Genomic DNA, 21101 nt, shown 5'->3' with positions numbered 1-21101 from the left:
AGGAAGGAAATAAGTATGTGCAGTTCAGCAGCAGGAACAGTAGTAAAGAAAGTCAAGTACTATCTCTTCACCAGTTTCCTGGCTGAAACTACAGCCTGTCTCTGCCTTCCCTTAAAAAAAAAAAAAGTATTTATCTATTAATCACCGAGGTAGAATGAGAATAATCAAGGAAGCAAAGCAGCTGCCCTAGATAAATGCACAGGAAAGTAAATACAAAAACCTGTGTGTCTTCCTGTCATGAAAATAATGCAGTTAACTTCTTCAGGTAACAAAATTTAATGTCTGGAGGTGCCTTGGTGTCAGAGTGCTAGGAAGATCAGAGTTACAACAGCACTACCAGTTACTGCACAGTTTCTCTGTCACAGGAAAACCACATGCATAGAAATTTAATGTGTTAAATTTACAGCTGACAAATGCAAACAATGGTGGGTTGGGCCACTGAATGTGTGGCTGGCCCTGTTGGTGCTGGAGGGTCAAACAATGCTATGACAACTGCCATGGACACACTAAACTGATAACGTGCTCAGAGAGTATAAATCACTTTTTCCTATCTGTATCATTGTGGTGTTCATTACACGCTGGGTTTCTGACTGTGCAATGAAATTGGACTCAAGATCATTTGTGTTTGTTAGGGAAGTTGCTCCTGAGTCAAGACACTCCTTTGGAGCACAGCAAAGAGCCACAGTACCATGAGGGGTGCTTTTTTGAAGTGTAGGATCCTTGGTGAAATTACTGTGGATTTCTCCATCCAAGTCCTTCGTTGTATGACAAAAAACAATGTATGTGAGAGACTGAATAAAATCTTCATGGACCGCCCCTGCTCAAGTTAAACCAAGATTTTCTTTTGCCAACTGATAACAGTCCCTCGTTGTCAAAAAACTTTTTTGTAATCAGGAAAGAAAACAAGGCAAGACATGGAGTATTAAGTCATCGTTTATAATTGTTTTTCTTCAGATTAAAATAATTTTATAAAATCTTGTCAGGTTTGCTTATTTTATGTGAGGTTCTTAGACAGAACTTACATTATACATGCTCACACTCAGAAAAGATTATTTCACCCCGTGTATAGGTGAAGATATTGAATGCTGCTAGTGTTACAAAAGATAAATAAGCTGAAAGTGTTGACATGACAGCCTGAGATACCACAAGAAGGTGTGGGTTTTCTCTACTCCAGAACTGCTTTCAAGCCATGGTCTTTCCTACAGCAAGATGGGAGGGCAAGGAAGGGCTGAAATAAAATACTGAATGAAAAGAAAATATTTTCAGCTTTTACCAGCAAACATTTCTACCCTGATGTGCTTTTCACTCATTTGGTTGCTCAGCAGGGACAGGAGATCTCATTCACTGGTGAGAAAGCACATCTGTGTATGCTGCCATTCCCAAAGGCGCTCAGAGGATGTGACCATGTCTGCTGGAGGTGCAGAGCTCTTCTAGGGGAAAACTACCACTGGAGGAGGCAGTGGGCACTGAATGCTTCTGTCCATGACTCTGCTTTGTTTCCTCTTCTTCTCTCCTGCTCTTACATGCACCTGCCAAAGGTACATCCAGATTCATCCTGCCTTTGGGTCCGGTTTGCACACCTTATGGCCACCTTTTGCTTTACAGCTGAGATAGAGCGAAAAATCTCATCTGACTATTTGGCGGTTCAAATCAGGGGTCAGTTGGGAGGCACCTTGGAGTCTCATGCACTCTGGCTTAACAGCAAAGCAGAGTTCATTTTGGGAGATGAAGTCAGTTCCTGCCTTAAGGGGCTGGTGAAGATAATCCCCTGTCCTCAGACTCCCCTTTCTGCTTTTGCAATCTCAGCCCAGCCTGGCCTGGTGTTTCTGATTGCCATGCTGAGGGCTTGGCAGCCGGTTTTGTTGCTGCAGTCAGCTCTTTCCTCTTCTCTGAAGGCTCTTTTTTGCTTGATGCCTCTGGTCTCTCTGTCCCTTGGCCACTATTGTCTGTGGCACTGGATGTTACCTGCATAGCTAGCATTGGCTGAAGGGGCTCATTGCTCTTCTTCCACCTCCGGGCCCCCGACTGTGTATTGAACTCATACACTCTGCCAGTAACTTGCAAGAACAAAAAGACAACAGGTTAAAATCATTCTTGCTTTAGCAGATTGGGACATGGCCATTCTCAGCATGGGGTTGAACTGAGAAATGTGAAGCACTTGGAATTCAGCCAAGCTGGGGAGGTGGCCCTGAAAGGGAAAGCGTCATTTCTATGGGGACCTGGGTGTCGCAGTGGCTGCTTAGAGGAGACGCTGGCTGTTCTGCCGCTATAAGAATTGTCTCTGCAGTTCGGGGAACAGAGATATTTAAAACATTCCCATTCCAAAAAAACCCTCAACTTTCTTATCACCCTATAACTCTATCCAAGTTCCAGCTACCAAGGATTAACATGGGCAGTGTAACAAACACATCCATAGTCGTGAGGACAAAACTTCTATCTTTGGCCATACTGAGCACGACCATTATATATGTCTGTGCCTATTTTGTCATGTAGAGTTGCCTACCAGAGGCAGTAAAACCTGCTTAGGAGCACAATATGCCACATACATCTTCAGCTCATCCGGACTGACCCAGGATTTGGAGATCCAGTGAGTCTTGGCTGCATGCGTTCCTTCTCCATTTGCACAAAATGCTTTCCTCCAGGCTTGCCATGCGCATTGCCGTTAATAGAGTGAAGCACTGTGTGTTTTGTACAAGTACATATTCTCTCATTTATAAAAAATATTGTTAAATTTGTGTTGTTTAGCACACATGTCTACCTTTCCTTGTCAGAAAGATTTCTGTCTCTATTCAGGGTTTATGGCTAATTTCTACTTGCACATTAAAAGCAAATATATCTTCTCCTTCAGTTCATTGCTACTAGAGATAAGTCAAAAAATTGCTGTGTGTCCTGTGTGATTGCCTCACAGTCTAAAGCACTGTATCTTGCTAAACAGAGAATCAGGAGCTATAATGGCACTTTCTGTAAACATTAGTAATAGGAGACAAACAAAAGACCATTAAGGCTTGGAAAGAAACAGTGTCTACGTGTTACTACATGTTGCAGTTTGTATCAGAATTAATGATTTATGACGCATTAACACAATTTGAGCAACTCAAGATGAAACTGGATCTCTTTACATGTTATTTTTTCTGACTGCTTACAAGGCAGACATGTTAAAGCAGCCCAGATCAGAAAACAGCTTCTGACCATCCCTCTTAATCATATTCAACTGATGATGTCCTGGGAATTATTAAATCTCATTTCCAAACAAGCAATTTTGATCCTCTAGGGTTTGGGATGAGCTGTGGAGAAGAGAGGGGAGGAGTGGGGAGCACACATTTCCCTGCTGCCCCCCAGAGCTGTGTTGCAGCTTAATGCTTGTGTCAGGCACAACACGAATGCTGTGGCTCTGCATGACAGTTTGGATGGGCTCAGACATCCTTAAGTCCAGTATGGTCAGGTTTGTTGAGAAAGGGAGCCCCAGCTATCCTGCAAGAGCACTGGAAAGCAGCTCTTGCAGTAGCCTAGAGACTATCCATTTTTAGTATGTTACAAATGCAGTTACTCAGGGAAAAAGCAGGGATTTTGGAGCCCATTCCTCCAGATCTCTATAAATAGCAGGTGAGCTTGGACCTGGATCAAACTGGCCTTGAGCAGCCTTGTGGATGGGCTTAATTGCACAGTAGGGTCCCACTTGTTTGCCCAAACTGTGTTTCAGTCTCCATGCCTAGTGTTTCCCATTAGCTCAAGGCATCCAACAGCCCTGAGCCAGCTAATAAGAAACACAAGTTACAGGCACTTGGGTGGAAATTGGCCAGATGAATCCAAGCCTTGAAACAAGCCTGCCTTCTGGGTGATTTCTAGACCTATTGTTTTAGACCTATTTTCAGATCTATTTGTTAAAAACCTATTTTGACTGATTGTCACATTTTACCAGCTCCCCATCTCTATGCTGGGGCCATCAGCCATTAGGGACAGGGCTGGGCACCCTAATTCCAGGCCAAGCATCAAACTAAGGGGCTCAGGCAGGGGCTGTGTTTCAGGGCAATGAGGTGAGCCAGATCAACCCTTAGGAAAACAAAAATATTTTTCCTGCAATGAGCTCTGCTGCAGAGCAGTGGCTGTCACCTGGGGAGCTGGATAAGCACACACCTCCCAGATCATCCTGAGGTTTGTAGCTTTTGCCTTATTTTCGCTTTTCCCAGCTGGTTAATCAGATAGGCTCAGAGTCAGCACAGCTGGAGCCTGGTGACACAATCAGTAGCTGTTGCCAGCTGATGGCCTTCCCTTTTCTCCCCAACAAGCGATGCCTGAGCCTTGGATAAACAGCAGCAATGCACTGTTGCTGCAAGGGAAGAGGTTTGTACAGGAGCCAGTAACTCACCCACCCACCCACCCTGCATCCAGGGAAAGAAGAGAAGAAGGCAGTACTTCTGCAGTGACATTAACCTCCTGGCCATTTCCCAGACATGAGAAGAGTGAGACCATGTAGTTATGACAGCACCAGATCAAGAGACTTGCAGCAAATTCCTCCTCCTCTCCCACCTTCCTATACCACATCCATATATGCCAGTTTAGCAGAGGAGTAGTGAACAGTCTGACCATCAGATGTGTGCTTTCAAGGACCATAAGTATATTCTACCATTATGAATGCTACTAAGGCACTGTCTTGATTCTCACTATCTGTGAGATATAGCTCCCATTCCTTGGAAACAGCTAACCTGAAATATGAAAAACCAATGTTGAACCATATTTAAATCAACTAATCCAGTTTGTTTCCAGCCTAATATTCATATTCCCTGTTAATTGCTTTTTATTACCTGGGTCTATGGCTTCTCCATCAAAGACAGTGTTTAGCTTTGTCATTGTCTGTGAAGAAACACAAAATGTGAAATGAAACCTGTGAATTCGTCAAGTCAGAAGGAGGAGCAGTGACTTGGAAATGGTGACCTACGTGAATGGAGGTAGATTTGTATGACTTGTATATTGCATTTCTTTAGGATGGGTTTAATCTAAACCGGCAACAAGAGCCATTTGTGGTGTAGGGTTTCGCCACTAGATATTCAAAGGAGAATTGATAAGACATGCTAAATGCCTCCACATGTGTAGCCACAAGAGGGTCTCCTCCTGTAGATACAAAAATGCTGCTAGCAAGGATTTTCTTGCTATTTTCTAAGTCCGTGAGAGACTTTTCTCTCTCACAGAAGAGGTAGCAGAGTTCTGTAAACAGCCAAACACCTGCAACCTTGAAAAGTCTTGTTTATGGTACAGTAGAAAAATATTTTGACAATGGATGTTTTAGGATTTTAGCCAATCACCCCAAGGGGGGGCTGATCCTTTGTCCAATTAGACTATGAAGAAAAAAGTCTACAAAAGAGTTTGTAAAATAATTAAATAAATCAATCTTGCTGCACAATTCCTGCCTGCTGGATCTTCTCCTCCTCCCTATGGCTGCGGGACACGGTGATACACCCTAGGGCCCAGGCCTGCGGTAATATTTGGTGGGGTAATATCCTCCACCCAGAGTGGGCTTGGGAATCCCCTCTCTGAAAAACTTGGGGGGAGGGAGTTCACTAATCAAAGTGCCTTGCATAGATTCACAGAATATCCTGAGTTGGAAGGGACCCACAAGGATCATCAAAGTCCAGCTCCTGGACCTGCAAAGGACCACTCCAGGAATCACACCACATGCCTGAGAGCATGACAGCCTTTGTGCAATAATGTCTATGAAAAGCAAGGAGCCCCGAGATCCAGGAGCAAAGAAACATCTCCAACAGTGGAAACATCTATGATGTTTTGCTGCAAACAGCTTATCAAGGCCAAACTCTTTACAGTTTGGGTATGCTGGCATACCTTACTGGTTGCACTCAGGTGGGTCAGAGTTGGCTGCACAGGTCAGTGGTGTCTCAGCAGTGCACCACTGCCATCAGTGAAGCTGGGGCACTTGTCATCCCACCTCTGCAGCAAGTCTCCCTGTCCCTGTTGTGGGCACAGCCTGCCTGACCTCCCAAGTACAGCATTTTGGCACTTGGAAGCAAAGGGGCCCCAGGGCAGGTGAGCACCCCTCACACCCCATGTTGTTTCCAAACACAGAGGCCAGTTGGGACAATGAAATGTTTTGCACTTGAGGGCAATCCTTTTTTCCTTGCCTATCATTTTTATATTCTCTGGAAAACAGACACCTTTCATAGAAAGGGTCCTATGATCGTATTGCATGATGAGGCTGGCAAAACTGGGGTTTGTTTTGAGGCCAGCAGTACTTACCACAACCACTTCTTTCTTAGGCTTCTTCTTTTCTACAGAAAGGAAAATGCACATTATTAATAACCAGAATTTTCTGATGATGACTATAGACACTAAAGCCAAGATATCCTCAAAGAAATAGACATTCTTGCTACTCAAATGCTGAGACATCTTAAATGAGCCTTACTTCTTTTCAAATGCTGAGTGACAATCCACAGTTGCCAGTGACTAATCAAAAGTCTAGCCTTGAAAAGTCAGTAATGAATGAATAACAGTGGTTTATTAAACAGGTTTCCATTTCTAAATAATACAAACAAATACAGAAATTCACCTTTGGGAATATCTGAACAAGAAATGTAGATTATTGTTTTCCATGAATGTTTGTAGTTGCAAAGCTTGTGTCAAATATCAGCTTGGAGACAAAACATGGAAGAGCTGCATTTTCAGTCAAGTAAAACTCGGATTGAAGAACAATTTGGTTGTGTGTCAATTTGCCACACTATTAACTCATCCCACATGCAAACAAACACAGCAGCAGTGCCATGGGCATCTCGACAGCATGGATTTGTGGATGATACCCAACTACTTGCTATGATTTCTTCTTGCTCACTCCTTGCCAATTTGTTTAATGGCCTTTCTTTGGAGAACTGTGCCTGACCACAAATGTGCTTTGTGGCCAGGTGTGCAAAACTCTGAGGTGCTGCATGTGGATCTCAACCTGAGCATTGATGGGAAACCTGTTCTGTCTGGCCTTTGCTGCCCAGCATCTGGGAACCAGTTTTTCAGAAAGCAAAAAAAATCATTTTTTGGAAACCAGCCAACACTGAAATGTCTCAAATTGGGCAACCAAGAGAACAGTTAATTTTGTGGAGTTTGTTAGTCCTGTGTTTTTTCCAGTTGGGAGACAGTGACTGAGGAAAGGGGGAATTACAAAACCAGGGTCCTACTGAGCCCATATGAGCAATGCTCTCTAGCAGAAACATAATGGGACTAAAAGGAGCAAGACTCCTTAAAAAAACCATGCTTTTCCATGTGCAATTTATCTCCCTGCTAAGTTATACAACCCCTTTAAAAGGACCAATACTTCAAAATAAATCTTTATGTACATGAAGTAATGGTGTCAAGGGAGAAAATGAAGGGATTAGAGAACATGGAATTAGAGTGGAGAGGACTTTTGAAGGTGCTATAGATGGATGAGATTATTTTTTAACAGATAGCGTATAAATTGTGTGTGAAAAATACAGTTATTCTTTAGCATCTGTGCCAGAATACCAGACTGGGTATTCTGAATCTGGGTTTTGCCTAATAGCTGATAGATTTGAAGACTAAAAGGGCCATGAAATCACTTTGTCAAGCCTCACATAATTGCCCAGGATTATCTAATCTCAGTACCCTTCTACTGTGTCAATTTTTTATCTAGAAATTAATTTACATATTTTACACTGAATCAAAAACAAGGTCTTGTTCTGAAGCATTAAAATATAGAAAAGAGGTACATACCTGGAGCGTTTATCCTGTAATGAAAAGAAGATTAAGAGTGTAGTTAACAAATGTCATAGTTTTGCCTACACAAAAAAATCATAGTTTTTGTTCTCTTTCACTTGGCAAGAAGGATGTGTTTCCTCAAATTCTGAGATTTGCTTGATTTGTTTGGTTTCTGGTTTTGCTTTCACAGAAAGCCTGTATCATTTAATGCCGCTCTCAAACAAGAAAACAGCCCTGAGCATTTCTCTAACAGTTCTTCAAGAAGGAATGCTATTAAAATAATAAAGTCTTATTGATGATAGCATAATGGATTTATGTAAGCTGGGAAAATATATTTTCAGATATTGTCATTTTTTCCATTCTTGGAGGAAGGTCAATTTTTTGGATCTGATGTGCTCAGAGAATACCTTTTAAAATATTTGAAAGGTTGTAAATGTTTTTGAAAACATAGAAATTGCTTTTTAATGGGAGAGCCCAGCTTCCAATAAATCATTTCCCCAATTAATAAATAATAGCAGTATCTTAGATTCATTTGTCATTTTTTTTCACAAGCTGGTAAATGCTTTGCACACACGATTTGAACTATAGTCACAGTCATATAGTACCTCTTTACATTTAATCTAACTTCTAAATTGCTGTCCAGATCCTGAGAATACTTCTAGAAATCCCGGGGTTTTTTTAATTCCAGCCACTTAAAGGACTGCTTATCTTTGTTTTGTGAAGAACAAAGTCAATTTAGAGGCAGCCAGGTTCCAGCCCACTGAGAAGGCAGCAAGCAGGGATATCTGCACTTCCCACAGTGACTCAGAGCTGGTCCCAGGTGCTTCCATGCCTTTTGCCAAGCACGAGCACTTAGAGGTACTGTGAAGCTTTATGGGCCAGAGCCTTGTAACTGGCTTGGGTAAAACTCCCGGAAATCAGCGGAAGTTTTGCCAGAACAACAAATCTGGCATGAGAACCAGTATTTGCAAGGAACACTGGGATCTGTAGCTGAGAGGGAGGAAAATGCATCCAGTAACTACCTAGATAGGAGCTCCCTTGGAGTGGGAGTCAAATACAAACCAAAATATTTGTGGTCAGCAGAGTCTGGCACAGGCTCTGACTGAGGCTCATGAGCATAGTTGCCTTTAGAGGTCATAATTGCTAATTCCACTTCCACCTTCTGCTAACGTTAATGTTACTAAACCATGAAAAAAAAGCCATGGACACATTTCCTGGATTTCATAACATTAACACAAATATCACTGTAGCTTGTATTAGCATTTACTGCCAGTACAGGGCATGCCGCTATAAAAGATTTAAATCATCGATACCATCACGGCTGAAAGGCCTGAGCCATTTCTGTCATTGCCAGGTGCTGCTGGGGACTTCCCCAGGGGGACTCGTAAGAGGACTCACAGAGGCGCTCTCCCTGCCGGAGGGCAGCGGGTGCGGAGCCGCGTCAGCAGCAGGAGCCCCAGGTAGCCCAGCAGCCCGAGGAGCAGCAAACTGCCGAGGGTGATGACGAATGGCACGTACCACGCCGACGGAGAGTAGAGGTTTTCCCTTTTTGTCACAACAGTGAAGCCAGGCTTTTAAAACAAGACAGGAAGAGTTCCTCAAGGCTGCGTACCGACACCAACAGCACCTTTCATCTGGCTGAACTTCTGCACTGAGGCACCCGGCCCGAGCTTGCCCTGGGGCTCTGCAGATGATGGGCAGAGGGAGATGGAGGGAGACAGTGATTCATCCTATGTGCCTGCCTGCTGACTGCCAAGGCAGCTCAGATGGCTGGGATGGACCACTGAGCTCCTGGGGCAACCAAAGGCAGGTGAAATGGGGCCCACCCACAAGGAAAAGGGGAGGTTCCAGATCATGTTTCAATATCTTATATTAACACAAGCATGTCATGGAGAAGTTTAAAAGCCTGAGAGGCAGCCTGTAAGCACACTGTTGGAGGGTGGGCAAGTTCAGGGAATACTACCATTACTGAGATAATGTTTTCTTGTTATCTAAGGCAAAACTGGAAGTAGGTCATCTTCACAGCAGTGATCATCCAGTCTGCTTTGTAAGAGTTGAACCCTAAGGAACTGGGTTATTGTATAAAAAGAAATGAAACTCCTTCTTTTTTACCCAGTGACTTGTTCCAGAAAGGAAAAGCACACTTCCTGAGCAGTTGCAATCTCCCACATCTTCCTGAGTGTCAGGAGACACATCTCTGAGCTGGCATACCACTTGGTGCTAGCAACCCATTCATTAAGGTCCCATCATGAAACTATCCTCACACATTTCAGACATTACTCATTTGCTCTACCTGGTTCATTACCTAGTGTGGTACTATTAGTTTTGATCACCTACTGAAGTTTTTATTTAATTTTCTGTAAGACATTTGTAATAACAGTGAGTACGAAACTGAGCAGGCTATCTATTTCTTTCTAGTTTAAGGATAATTTTGAAATAACCTACTTAGTCTTGTCAAAAAAAGATACATCCAATGCTTAGAGAAACTCTCAAATAATATCACTGCCACCACCACTTTATTCTCATTTGGACTAAAGTCACAAGAGACTTTTTGTGACAGGGTTTCTTTTCTACACTACCAGCTTTCCAGTATCTGACTCACTGAGTCGCTGCACTGAACACATGCAAAGGGTAGTGATGGGAGAACTTGCTCTAATGGAAGTGTTCTTCTGGAAAATAGCCTGAAAGTGGAAGGCTGGTATCTCTAGGGAGACAGATTTAATGCTGTGGTATGTGGTTGAGACTGTTTGTATTTGTGGTAAAGCACGGGAAAGAAATACAGAATAAGTTTATTCAGCTTAACTTTTCATTTCCACATCAAGTAGGGGGAGTAGAAGGCAGTGAAAAAATCATTTATTCCTTCCCAAAAGAGCATTAGATAATAACAGGGTTATTAATCAGTCTGAAAATTTGGATCTAAGCATTTTCATAGCAAAGCAACCAGACTTGCATGTGCTGTTAGCAGGATTCTTTGGTTCTGGCTCAGTTACCAGTAGCCTCTAGAAGATCCAGACCATTTTACTGCAAAAGGGTCTTTTACTACTTCACTTGGAAACTCATATTTTCATTCCTGCATGCAAGAGAGAAAAGGGTAATGCCATCTGCAGGCAGGCAGGGAATGGATGGACTCTGGATGATGGACGATGGTGCAGCCAGGCCTGAAGGGGTGACTGCTACAAGGATAGGGACAGAGTGGTCGGTACCCTGAGGCTGTGTTACATCTATAGGCAAGACAAAAGCAAGCTCTCTTCACATCATGCACCAGCCTGATGGAAATCAGCTTCAAAATTAAACTGGTAAGCCAGAGCTCAACTGGGACGGCTGTGCAGAGAAGTGAATTCTATTGCTGGGACACAGGCCCACACCTCCACAGGCTGTGCAAGGTTAGATCCCACTCGGGCTGCCAAAAGCTGTGCAGGCTTCCTCAGCTCAGCTATGGACCACCATATGGGCAGGGAGCTCAGGAAAGACCCATCCCACCCCTCTGGATTTGCTGTCTGAAACCTGCTGAAAACTCAGTGACACTCTGAGGCTGTGCACAACTGCGTCAGTTCTTGACATGCTGCTCCAAGTTTTACACGACAGTGACCTCAGGGATGGGAAAAGGACCCTTTCAAGTGATGAGGATTTCTTGTTGTTGTTGTTGTCTGTTTCAACTTTGGTAGGCACAGATTAATGTGCTCCAATGATAAAGAAGCACAAAGAACTGCAAGGCAGCTGGGGGAGTGAATAGCTATGAATAAAAAAAGAGGTAGTGCAAAATGCATGAGGTAATTTTAAGGTTCCAGACAAAGGTTAATCCCTGCTCTTTCCTTATTAATAAAGCTGCCAAAATCTTTAACTTTCCAGTTGCATGGTAATGGCAGCATGCCCGGTCCTCTGGCTTCCTGCCCTTTTTGTTTTAGAAACTGAAATACAAAACACATGTTATGACGCTGTACCTGGGACTAATCCTTCATCACTAAGCACGTCAACCATCTCTGGCTTCATCATAAGAGCACAGGGCTCAGAACCTCCCAGCACTAGATGTACTCTAGGTTTTTGCTTTCCTTTTGCATACATCTATCCTCTTTTTTGCACTCCTGTGGAGATTAGTCCATAAAAGAAATGCAGAACTGGACAAAAGTTTTAGTGAACTTACTGTAGTGGTAGTGACAGTAGTTGGGTTTGGGATAACTCTGATGCTTAAAGTCACTGTTCCAGTTTTAATTGAGTGTGTAGTTTTGTCCCTGGCAGATACTAAATTGTCATCTGTTATGTGGACGCGCAGACTGAAAATCCAGTTTGTATCAAGCCCACTCTCATAGTCAAACTTTGATGCGAGAATCAGACGAGATGTGTTGGAGCCAGCACTTGGTGAAAAGATGAAATGATTGTTCTTATTGCCTGCAAAAAGGTAACACCAATATGCAAAAATATTTACTTTAATTCCACATTAATGTGTGTAACAAATGGTGAAGTGTGGTGAAATGTCAATGGCAAGAAGGGTTCCTTGAGCTGCCTTGTACCATATAAAATAATTTAAAACAATGCAGTCACAAAAGCATTACAATATAGAGTAAGACCCTCTATGGGGACATAGCAGAGAGGAGGCTGTAGAAACACTTCAGAGCCATAGGGCACACAAGAGGTCACCTGAATGACCTGAACTTACAGCCTGGGGAGCACCCAACAACAGCCAGCTGGGGTGAGGACCCTGCACTGTGGCAGGGGTCATTCTGCTACTGGGGTGTTCCTGGAGTGTAGCTCCAGCCTCTCTCCATGGCTTCTCCATCTGCCCAGAGGCAGTGGCCTTTGAAGAGGTCCCCCAGAAGAGAGTTCATGACTCAGTGACATTGGTTGCCTCCAGTGCTTTGTCAGCAGCATGGGGCAGGGAGGAGAGTTCAGAAATACTGGCTCCCCACCCCTTGCTTTCTGTCCATTGTAGCTGGAGAGCTGCTCATGGCCTGGGCTGCAGGCAGACTTGACCTTGAAGGCCATGCCTATTTTACAGTGCCTATTTTACAGCCATGAGATGCTCTGTGGCTCAGAGGCCAATGCATGACACAGCTCAGGTCTGTAGTGCCAGGACACCAGTGTGGTCAGACACTGATTTATCAACATAGCCATTGTATGGATTCATGTGTCAATACTATGTCCACAGAGCTCCTTCTGTGGCATCAAGGGACTGCAATAGGACAGATTCTCTCTTTTGATGCTCACAGCTTTTTACTGACACCTGGACATTCTGCTCCCTTCTTCACAGCAGTCACCTCAGCAACAAAAGGAGGAATTGCCCCAAGACAGTGCATTCCCATTTTTGTGAAGCTGTCATCCCATACCACTGCAGTTTTCCAAGTGGATGCAGCTGATCATGAAGTTCAAACAAGGATTCTTAAAATGAGGGTTTATTGCATATAGCATGGACCTACGACATGCAGGTTCAAGCAGTTGTTTTCAACAGTGCACCAGCATCTAGAGGTGAGATATGCAGAGTAATAGAACTTTCCATCATTTCTCAAGATTTACTCAGCAGTAGTTGGAAGAGAAATTTGACACTGCACACCCTTCCAGCTCATTCTTCCCAAGTTCTTTTCAACTGTGTAATTAATAGCCGATTAATTAATGTGGCATGCAATCCAGCCTTGCAAGGGAGTGGTTCTAGCTGCTACCACCAGTAGTACCAGTAGCCAGCTTGTGCAGAGAGCAGCAGTGTAATGATGTGCAAAATTTGTGGATCACAGCTAGCTCACCATGAAAAGTAGCACACAAACTATATTAGACTTTTGTTTATAAATGTAAGTGAAGCATCTGCATTCACTATTTTTTTTCACTGCTCCCACACTGTGACACAGTACCTTCATTAATGAAGTAACGGAAAGACCTGGGATCAGAATCACGATCTTGACATTCAATCCTGAAGCCATTAATATTGGTCCCAACAGCTAAGCTGACTGGGATTTGAAGTGAGAAGAAATTGGGTGAACAAACTGGTTCTTCATCATTTACTTCCAAAACATTCACAGTTACCTGGAAGAAAAGAAGAATAGCAAGCTGAAGCTGCTTCCATGTGCTGAGACAGAATTTTATTCATTTCAGAAACTGTTTGGCTTTGCCCATTTTGTTCTTTTGATCAACAGCTTTTGAAGAGCACTGAAGTCCCCTTTCAACCTAGTTCCTGCCAGAAAATGTCTGTGATTCAATTCTTGTGATCAGCACTCTTCTGGGATCATGTTCCTTAACCTGAGCCATCTTCCAAAAGTGAGGGGTTTTCAAGCTGATATGTCTGACTGTTTGAATAACCTGAATTGTGTTATTGTTAAAATGAGAAATAATAATAGTAACACATAATCATTAAACTCCCTTCCAAAACTCTCAATTTGCTTCACAATCATTAGTTAGGCTTCTTAACATATTTAATAACCATTCAGAGCATAATCCATGGAAGGAGGAGTGTTTATAGACTGTTCCCAGTGAGAAAGAAATGCTGGTAATGGCCTCCTGCATGGCTGAGAGCACCCACAGAAGCACCAGATGTGTTTGATGTCATCTGGGAATAGCTAGCTAAAAGAAAAAGTTACCCTTCTTAAAGTCCTTTCTTCTAATGTCTGTTAGTCAGGCAACAGACAAGCTTGACATTGTTAAAAGCTTCTGATGCTGAATTGTCATTTACCATCACCTTGAAGCATTATACATGATAAAGAGATTAAACATCTCCTAGCTAGCAACTCTATGGGTGGTGCTTGGCTGGAATGAAAAGCAAGCCTAGTACCTGTGTCACCCCAAGAGATGTGCAAAAATCAAATGTAAAGCAGTCATGAGGGGGAAAATGTGAAAAGAAGTAAAAGTGAGTCTGTCTGTGAAGGACACTGGGATTGTTTGAAAGAAATAACTATAAAATACCTTTGTGGATATACCATCTGTAATTTTTCTTCTGAATAAAATAGGTCTGGGCAGCAAACCTAAGCACAACCCTGCTGTTTAAAGTTATCTTGGTACCTGGCATGGTCTTAGCTCCTGCCAGACAGCACCATCAGGGAAAAAAGTAGATCATGGTCAGGGCAAGGTACAACTCCAGCAGGCCAAGCAGACACAACTCTACTGGGCTGGCCCTCTGACATTAACCCAAGAGGCTGCCCAAGCCCTCCTCCCATCCACATCCTCTCTGTACTGCTCCATCAAAACACAACTCTGATGCATTGCAACACAATTCTCACATGGACACTTTGCAGGGAAAGAAAAATCACAGACAAAATCAAATGTGTATTTGAGGGCCAAGGGACACTACACAGGTTCCAAGAAGGATTTGCCACTAAACATGGCTACAACTAGGTTGTGCTACCTGGCTTCAAGACCCTGTCCTTTTTCTATTTTCTAGTACCTCTGTATCCATAAAGAGTAACTTAAGTTGTCTAGGGCACAAAAAACAATTTCACTGCCAAGATAAAATAAGAAAAAAGTCTGAGAAGCAACCACAGTCAAAAAGATTAAAATATTATTTTATCCTTTTTGTAAGAAATAAACCAACACTGAGTGAAAAACACCTCTTTCATCTGAGTGATATGACTGGGAAAGGTTTGACTTGCCTTTTACAGACCAAAGTGCTTTGTCCAATGTCTTACTGTTCTTACCAGGAAGAAGAGAGAAAGTGTAGATAAAGGGGAAGAAGTAGAGTGAGTTTACTCACTGATGCTGTTGTAGACTTCTCTTGGTCTGAGGCCTGTACTGTGAACATATGTTTCCGAGTTGTTTCATAGTCTAATCCAGCTAAAATCCTCACATCTCCTTTCGTTGGGCTGATCCAGAAGATATTTGTGTAATCCCTGGTGCCTGTTCCAGCCACAATGGAGTAAGTGATGACATTAGGTGGCCAGTCCTTGTCTGTGGCATGTACTCTTCCAATGCTAGATCCAGCTGAGAGACAGAAAATCCATATTTCACTAACATTTAAAGTAACAGAAGATACAGATGAAACTGAACTAATGATTTGGTTTAGAGTTTTTCACTCAAGAAAATTAAAGCAACAGCGTGAGAAGCACTATTTCACTATGGTGTGCTATGGCTTCCCTGTGCATGGTCTGGTAGCAGCAAATACCAAAACACAAGAGTCTGTAGAGAACCTCAGAAGAAGTGCTCTGTGGCTGGGCCAAGGGAGTCCTCACTCATCTGTGTCAGTCTATAAAGGTTTCTTTGCACCACCACAGTCCCTCCAAAGGGCTAATTTAGCAAGAGCGGAAAGACAGCCTAAAACAAGACATCTGAGTTCAGTTCCTGGCACTGTCACAGATTTCTTGTGCAATTGCTGAATTTGTCTGTGTCTCAGCTTCCATCTGTACAATTGGAGTTTTTGCCAGTTTAGTCTATTTAAGGGTAGTAGGTGGTTGTATGGTGAGACCCTAGTTGAACTGGAACTTTGAGCCATTTGCCTTATTTACATATATGAAAATTCATTTAGAGCAAAAATGCACTTAACAAAATGACAACATTATTTCTATCATGTAGGTGCTACTTACTGTACCTTTAGTAATCTCTGAAACACTAAATACATAAGATAAATTACTGAAGACTGGAAAAAATTCATTCACTGGCTTTATCCTGATGTAAATGTAGATGATATCTGGAAATATAACAGAAGATTAAATCATAGTTAAGTATGGCTGTGAAATTTTCTCATGCATATATTCAAAATACATATGGTATTCCTCTCTCCATGCTGTTACAGCACAGAAAACTATGAAAAGAAATGTAAAAGGGATACTTGCTTGAGTAATTAGGATGGGCAATATCTTGCACCCTGACAGTCAAAGTATAAACTTCAACTCCTGGATTAGCTGGACTTTCTAAATCAATAGTTCCGGTCATCTAAGTTAGAAAGGAACACAATTGTATTTATACTTCCATACATGAAATCACAGTACACATGATGACAATTGCTATTTTCAGCATTCTGTAAGTGTGATCTGCCCCTTGGATATATAGAACTGTTCCATAGGAATAACACAGGCTATTAGTCAATTCCAGGATTGAATTCCAGGCTTTTCCTACATGCTCACACTTCTGCCAACAAATTTCTTCCCCTTAAGTGCAGAAAGTTTTATCATTTGGATCATAAGGTCTTGACCTTTACCTAGTCAATTCAAAGCATGTGTAAAGAGCTGGCTATTTACCCTGCCCTTTGTTGGCTCAACAAGGATCTGTGATTGCTAAACAGTAATAGTTACTCCTTGAGCTCATGCCTGCAGACATTAAGCAAAGGTATCAGGTCCAACCACAAGTGCTTGTCCAGGAACCAAGTTATCACTAAATGGTGGCTCGCACAGATTTAAATCCTAATCTCCCGAGCTCTCTATCTCGCTGTAGAAGCCTCATAAACTTTGGGGCAGCAGGACTAACATAGAGGCATCCACTGCTGGTTGTCTCTGCAGGGAAATTCCTGGAGGAACAGGTTACTTCACATAGTCTGTACATTGTGCATACACAGTGATCAAAGGCTTGATTGACAACAGTCATACCCTGTGCAGCAAGGAAAATGCTTTTTATGTTGGCAGATGAAGCAGCTAAGGGCAGTGCTTATTGACAAGGAAACCTCAGATCCAAAATTAAAGTAAACCATACAAAGCCATTTTACTGCTCCTGTAGCACTCTTGTCTTTTAGACAGAATGCCTATTTTTTGTTGTTTCCCTTTTTCTGCAGTTGCCCACAGTTCTTTCTAAAGCAACAAAACAACCACCATTGCACATGTCCAGGAACTGGTGGGGTTCTGGCCAATGCAAGTTTGCCAGCAGCTATCAGCATAAGGAATTCATATTTTGACATGCAAAATCACAGAAGTGCAAATCCCACCACACTTTTGTGAAAATTTGCCACTCAAAGTGATTTTACAATTCTGACCAATTACTGAGTTACTGAGTGTGAGATTTCTCAAGTATTTAAATTCTTCATGCTGAGTAGCAAGGATCTTCCACAGTCTGTCATGAGTAAATGGGTATGAAATGGCATCAAATTTCTTTGTTTATCCATATCAAAGTTGGTGCTTCACACTCCCTAAAAAAGAATATTTTTTTTCAATCATATCTAGCACATTTATTTAAAACTGGAGGAAACAGTCTCTGTTCACTAAATTCTGTAGAATCCTTAGAAAGCATCCTATCAAGGGGTATATAGTTCACAACTAGTCAAAACAGTCATTCTCCACATCATACCTACTGTGAAATGGATGACAGTAATTCTTTTTTCTTGTACAATGAATTTTAAAAACCCTTATAATATTTCATAACTTGACTTTTGTAATGGGGTAATCTAATATAAAGCCACAAATGACTGACCACAAGTCTTCCAGACACAGTGGAATCCAGAGAAAAGTTATTGCTTCCAAAACCAGATAATCCAGTGAAACTAAATTGGTTGTTTGATGGATCAACATCAATATCTTTACAGTAATTTCTAAGATCAACAAGAAGTGTCCCAGGAGCCATATTTTCATTTGCTTCTTTCCTGTTTAAAACAAGAACATTTCCCGTCAAAGTAACTTGTATTTCTCCTTTTGAACTCTTCATATATCTCTGGCCAAAACATTGATTTATTTTCTAAGTGAAATCCTAGATCAAAATGTGCAACAATGGAGGAAGCAACCCAGAATCTGACCCATATGTTGTGATGGACAACAGCCCTGCAGAATGGGCAGGCTAACAATAAATGTCCATCTGCACACTGGTCTGGGGCAGCAAGGCAGCACCAAGGCAAGGGAGAGGCTCCTTACCTGAAGGCAGAAGGACTGCATTCTGGCGGGTTGTCATTGATATCGTCAACAATGATTGTGACCTCCATTTCACTGGCATGGCCACTGCTGGGGCTGTCCTCTACCCGGACTATCAGTGAGAGGTTAGGATGGAGCCGCAGCGGAAGCGCGTCCCGGTCAATTCTCCCAGTCACCTGCAGCACTCCAGTTGCTGTCAGAGAACAGCCAGAAGTCAGATATTCACCATGGGGGGAAGAAACAAACAGTCATGGTGCATGTGCAAGAGGACAGGGCAGTTCAACAGACAGGTAGCAGAATAAAAAGTCTTCTGTTGTGTGCAAATCATGGCTGGTTTAGTTATTTTTTTAAAGTGGTACAAAATGGCTCTGAACATTCTGGGTAAGATTAATGGCTAGATACCATTGCTCAAAAATACACCTTAGGAGGCCGCAGCAGAGGGTTTGTAAAGCATTTAGGTTTCCCTTACTCTCAAGCTTCTAGTGCAAGCCAGAGTCGAGTGCCTTCACAGAGCGAGGACAATGAGCTGCTAATGCCTGTCCTTGCTCCCTAGCTAGTAAGACAGCTTCACTTTCCACTGTTATCATTTAAGCATCCTTCAGCACCTCCAAATCTACTCATACATCAACAGAGCTGCTCTTAGCTGTGACAGACTGCACCAAGTGCTCTGGTCAGCCATGCACTTAATACTTTTTTTCACTTCTGTTAGCCTCTGTTCAAAAAGAGAAGGTTTTTATGGCACAGTACAAGTAGTATTCTCAGAGCACAGAGTTGAAAGAACAGTGCATATATCCTCCGCCTTTTATAGTGTAATTGAGGAGGAAGGTGGCAATACAAGGCCAAAAGGCATAGGGAATTCAAAGCATTTAAGGATCATCCTGATCCCCCACAGCACTGTGTTTTGTGGCACTTCTTATAACTGTGATAGGCAGTTCTAAAGCAATAGCAGACAAGGAGCAAAGCCATCACTGAATGCCAGCCCTGGAGCAAAAACCTCTGGGGAACAGATGTACAGATCCCAGACAGTATGAAGAAGATAGGATCACCACGAGAAAGAGGCCTCTTTTGGATGGTCTTGCCTGAGGAGTGTCTTGAATAGAGCAATGAACCTGAGATGTAGATTTGCTGTGCACTTAAATGCTAGAGAGGATTTCAGGCAGGAGGGAGGACTTTATGGTCTATCTACCTGAAGCTGTTTCAAGAACCCCAGAAGGGTCACTGCAGTCCTCAAATATTAGAAAGAAGTCAGCAATCTTAATTCTGCCCAAGGAACCATCACCCTCGAGCCACAAGTCAATATTTGTCAAGAAGTCACCTTTGGTCTACTTTCTTCAAGATATCTTGCCGAGTCTTGGTCAGCTGACCAAAGAATTCGACCTTAATAAGGGACTGAGCATTCCTTTTTGCTATAAGGAGCCACAAAATAAAGTAAGTCTATTTAAAACTAAGTCAAGAATAATTTCTCCAAAGTAGATGGTCTTTTTTTTTTTTTTCAGATGTCAGAAGTCACATTTTTCTTTGTCTTACCTGGATTTATGGAGAAATGTCTGTCAGATGACTGGATGCTGTAGAAAAGTCTGCTGGGAGAGTCTTCATCATCAGGATCTTTAGCTGTTATATTGGCAACAATAGTGCCCGGGTTTTGTTCCTCTGGAATCCTGTAGATCCTTTGTTTTCTACAAGATAAAATTCAGCAAAGCGTGCGTCTTGTTTGCAAGGGCAGCTGATTACAGATTTAGCTGAGCAGCCAGTTGTGGCAGCAGAGCCATGGCCATGCTGGGCTCAGAGATGGCTATTTGCATGTCTGGATAAATACCCCAGGCATTGGTTCTGCCAGCTGGGCATGTAGCAGTAGCTGAACTGGCATGTGTTCATAAAGCATGACACAGCCACACAAGTAAGTGTTCTTTCCTTACAACTTTTCCACAGTAAAAGCAATTTGACTTTCACAGAACATGGAAGTTGAAGAGGTAAGGGGCTGTTAAGTCGTGCCATCCATCTCCTACAGAGCTGCCAGCTCATAAAGCCATTTGCTTTAATTTCTTCATTTTGCAACAGAAAAGCAAAAATACAACAAGTAATGTAGTCAATCATCTTTTGGAATGAATGCTGGAGCCTTCTTGGGGGCAAGAGTATTACAGAAAAGCTGAGTTGTCCCTGCAGTAGGTGAAGGCAGGAAGGAGCACTCTTCTGGATGCCCAACAGATGAATGTGCCTCAAACTCCCAGCAGCATCTGTCTGTCTGATGCATTTGACATTGGGAAAATGGTTCTCTACTGCTGCTGTTTGGTATGCCAGTGCTCCCAAATTTCCCATGATTTTAGTTTTATAGGTCAGATATGGTCTGGCAGGCAATTGTGCAGGATTCCTTACAGCGGTTGCAGTTTGATGTTCACGTGGGTACTCAGGTGGACAATTACAGTACTTGAACCACATGCAAAAATAGGCATGGGCCAGAACCCAAAAATGGTGCAAGGAATTTCAGAAGACTGGTTTATATTACTGAAACCCACACGAACACACACACATCTTCTGATTCTAGAACTCAAGGAGAGTTGAAGGTCATCAAGAGTTAAAAAAAGCATTAGAAGTGTGTTAAAAGACTAAATCCTTTTTGCCCTTTTTAAACATCCTATGCTGCCACTTAGGTAATTG

The 21101-nt window shown here is 42.5% G+C and overlaps 1 protein-coding gene across 1 annotated transcript in view; it reads right to left on the bottom strand.

Moving 5' to 3' along the window:
* Positions 1 to 922: 922 nt before the first annotated feature.
* The window catches only part of CDHR3 (cadherin related family member 3), a 35482-nt gene continuing 15303 nt past the window's right edge, over positions 923 to 21101 (bottom strand). The window contains exons 7-19 of the mRNA XM_010395629.4: positions 19974 to 20122; positions 18450 to 18639; positions 18016 to 18184; positions 16452 to 16551; positions 16208 to 16306; positions 15377 to 15603; positions 13548 to 13719; positions 11852 to 12096; positions 9109 to 9281; positions 7726 to 7739; positions 6247 to 6278; positions 4803 to 4851; positions 923 to 2057 (exon numbers count right to left, since the gene is read on the bottom strand). Coding sequence (XP_010393931.3) covers positions 1744 to 2057; positions 4803 to 4851; positions 6247 to 6278; positions 7726 to 7739; positions 9109 to 9281; positions 11852 to 12096; positions 13548 to 13719; positions 15377 to 15603; positions 16208 to 16306; positions 16452 to 16551; positions 18016 to 18184; positions 18450 to 18639; positions 19974 to 20122 — 1933 coding nt within the window. The 3' untranslated portion in view covers positions 923 to 1743. The remainder of the gene's footprint in view (positions 2058 to 4802; positions 4852 to 6246; positions 6279 to 7725; positions 7740 to 9108; positions 9282 to 11851; positions 12097 to 13547; positions 13720 to 15376; positions 15604 to 16207; positions 16307 to 16451; positions 16552 to 18015; positions 18185 to 18449; positions 18640 to 19973; positions 20123 to 21101) is intronic.

The sequence above is a fragment of the Corvus cornix genome, chromosome 1A, assembly GCF_000738735.6.
Source record: "Corvus cornix cornix isolate S_Up_H32 chromosome 1A, ASM73873v5, whole genome shotgun sequence".
Lineage (NCBI taxonomy): Eukaryota > Metazoa > Chordata > Aves > Passeriformes > Corvidae > Corvus > Corvus cornix.
This window is presented reverse-complemented; position numbering and strand designations above follow the sequence as displayed.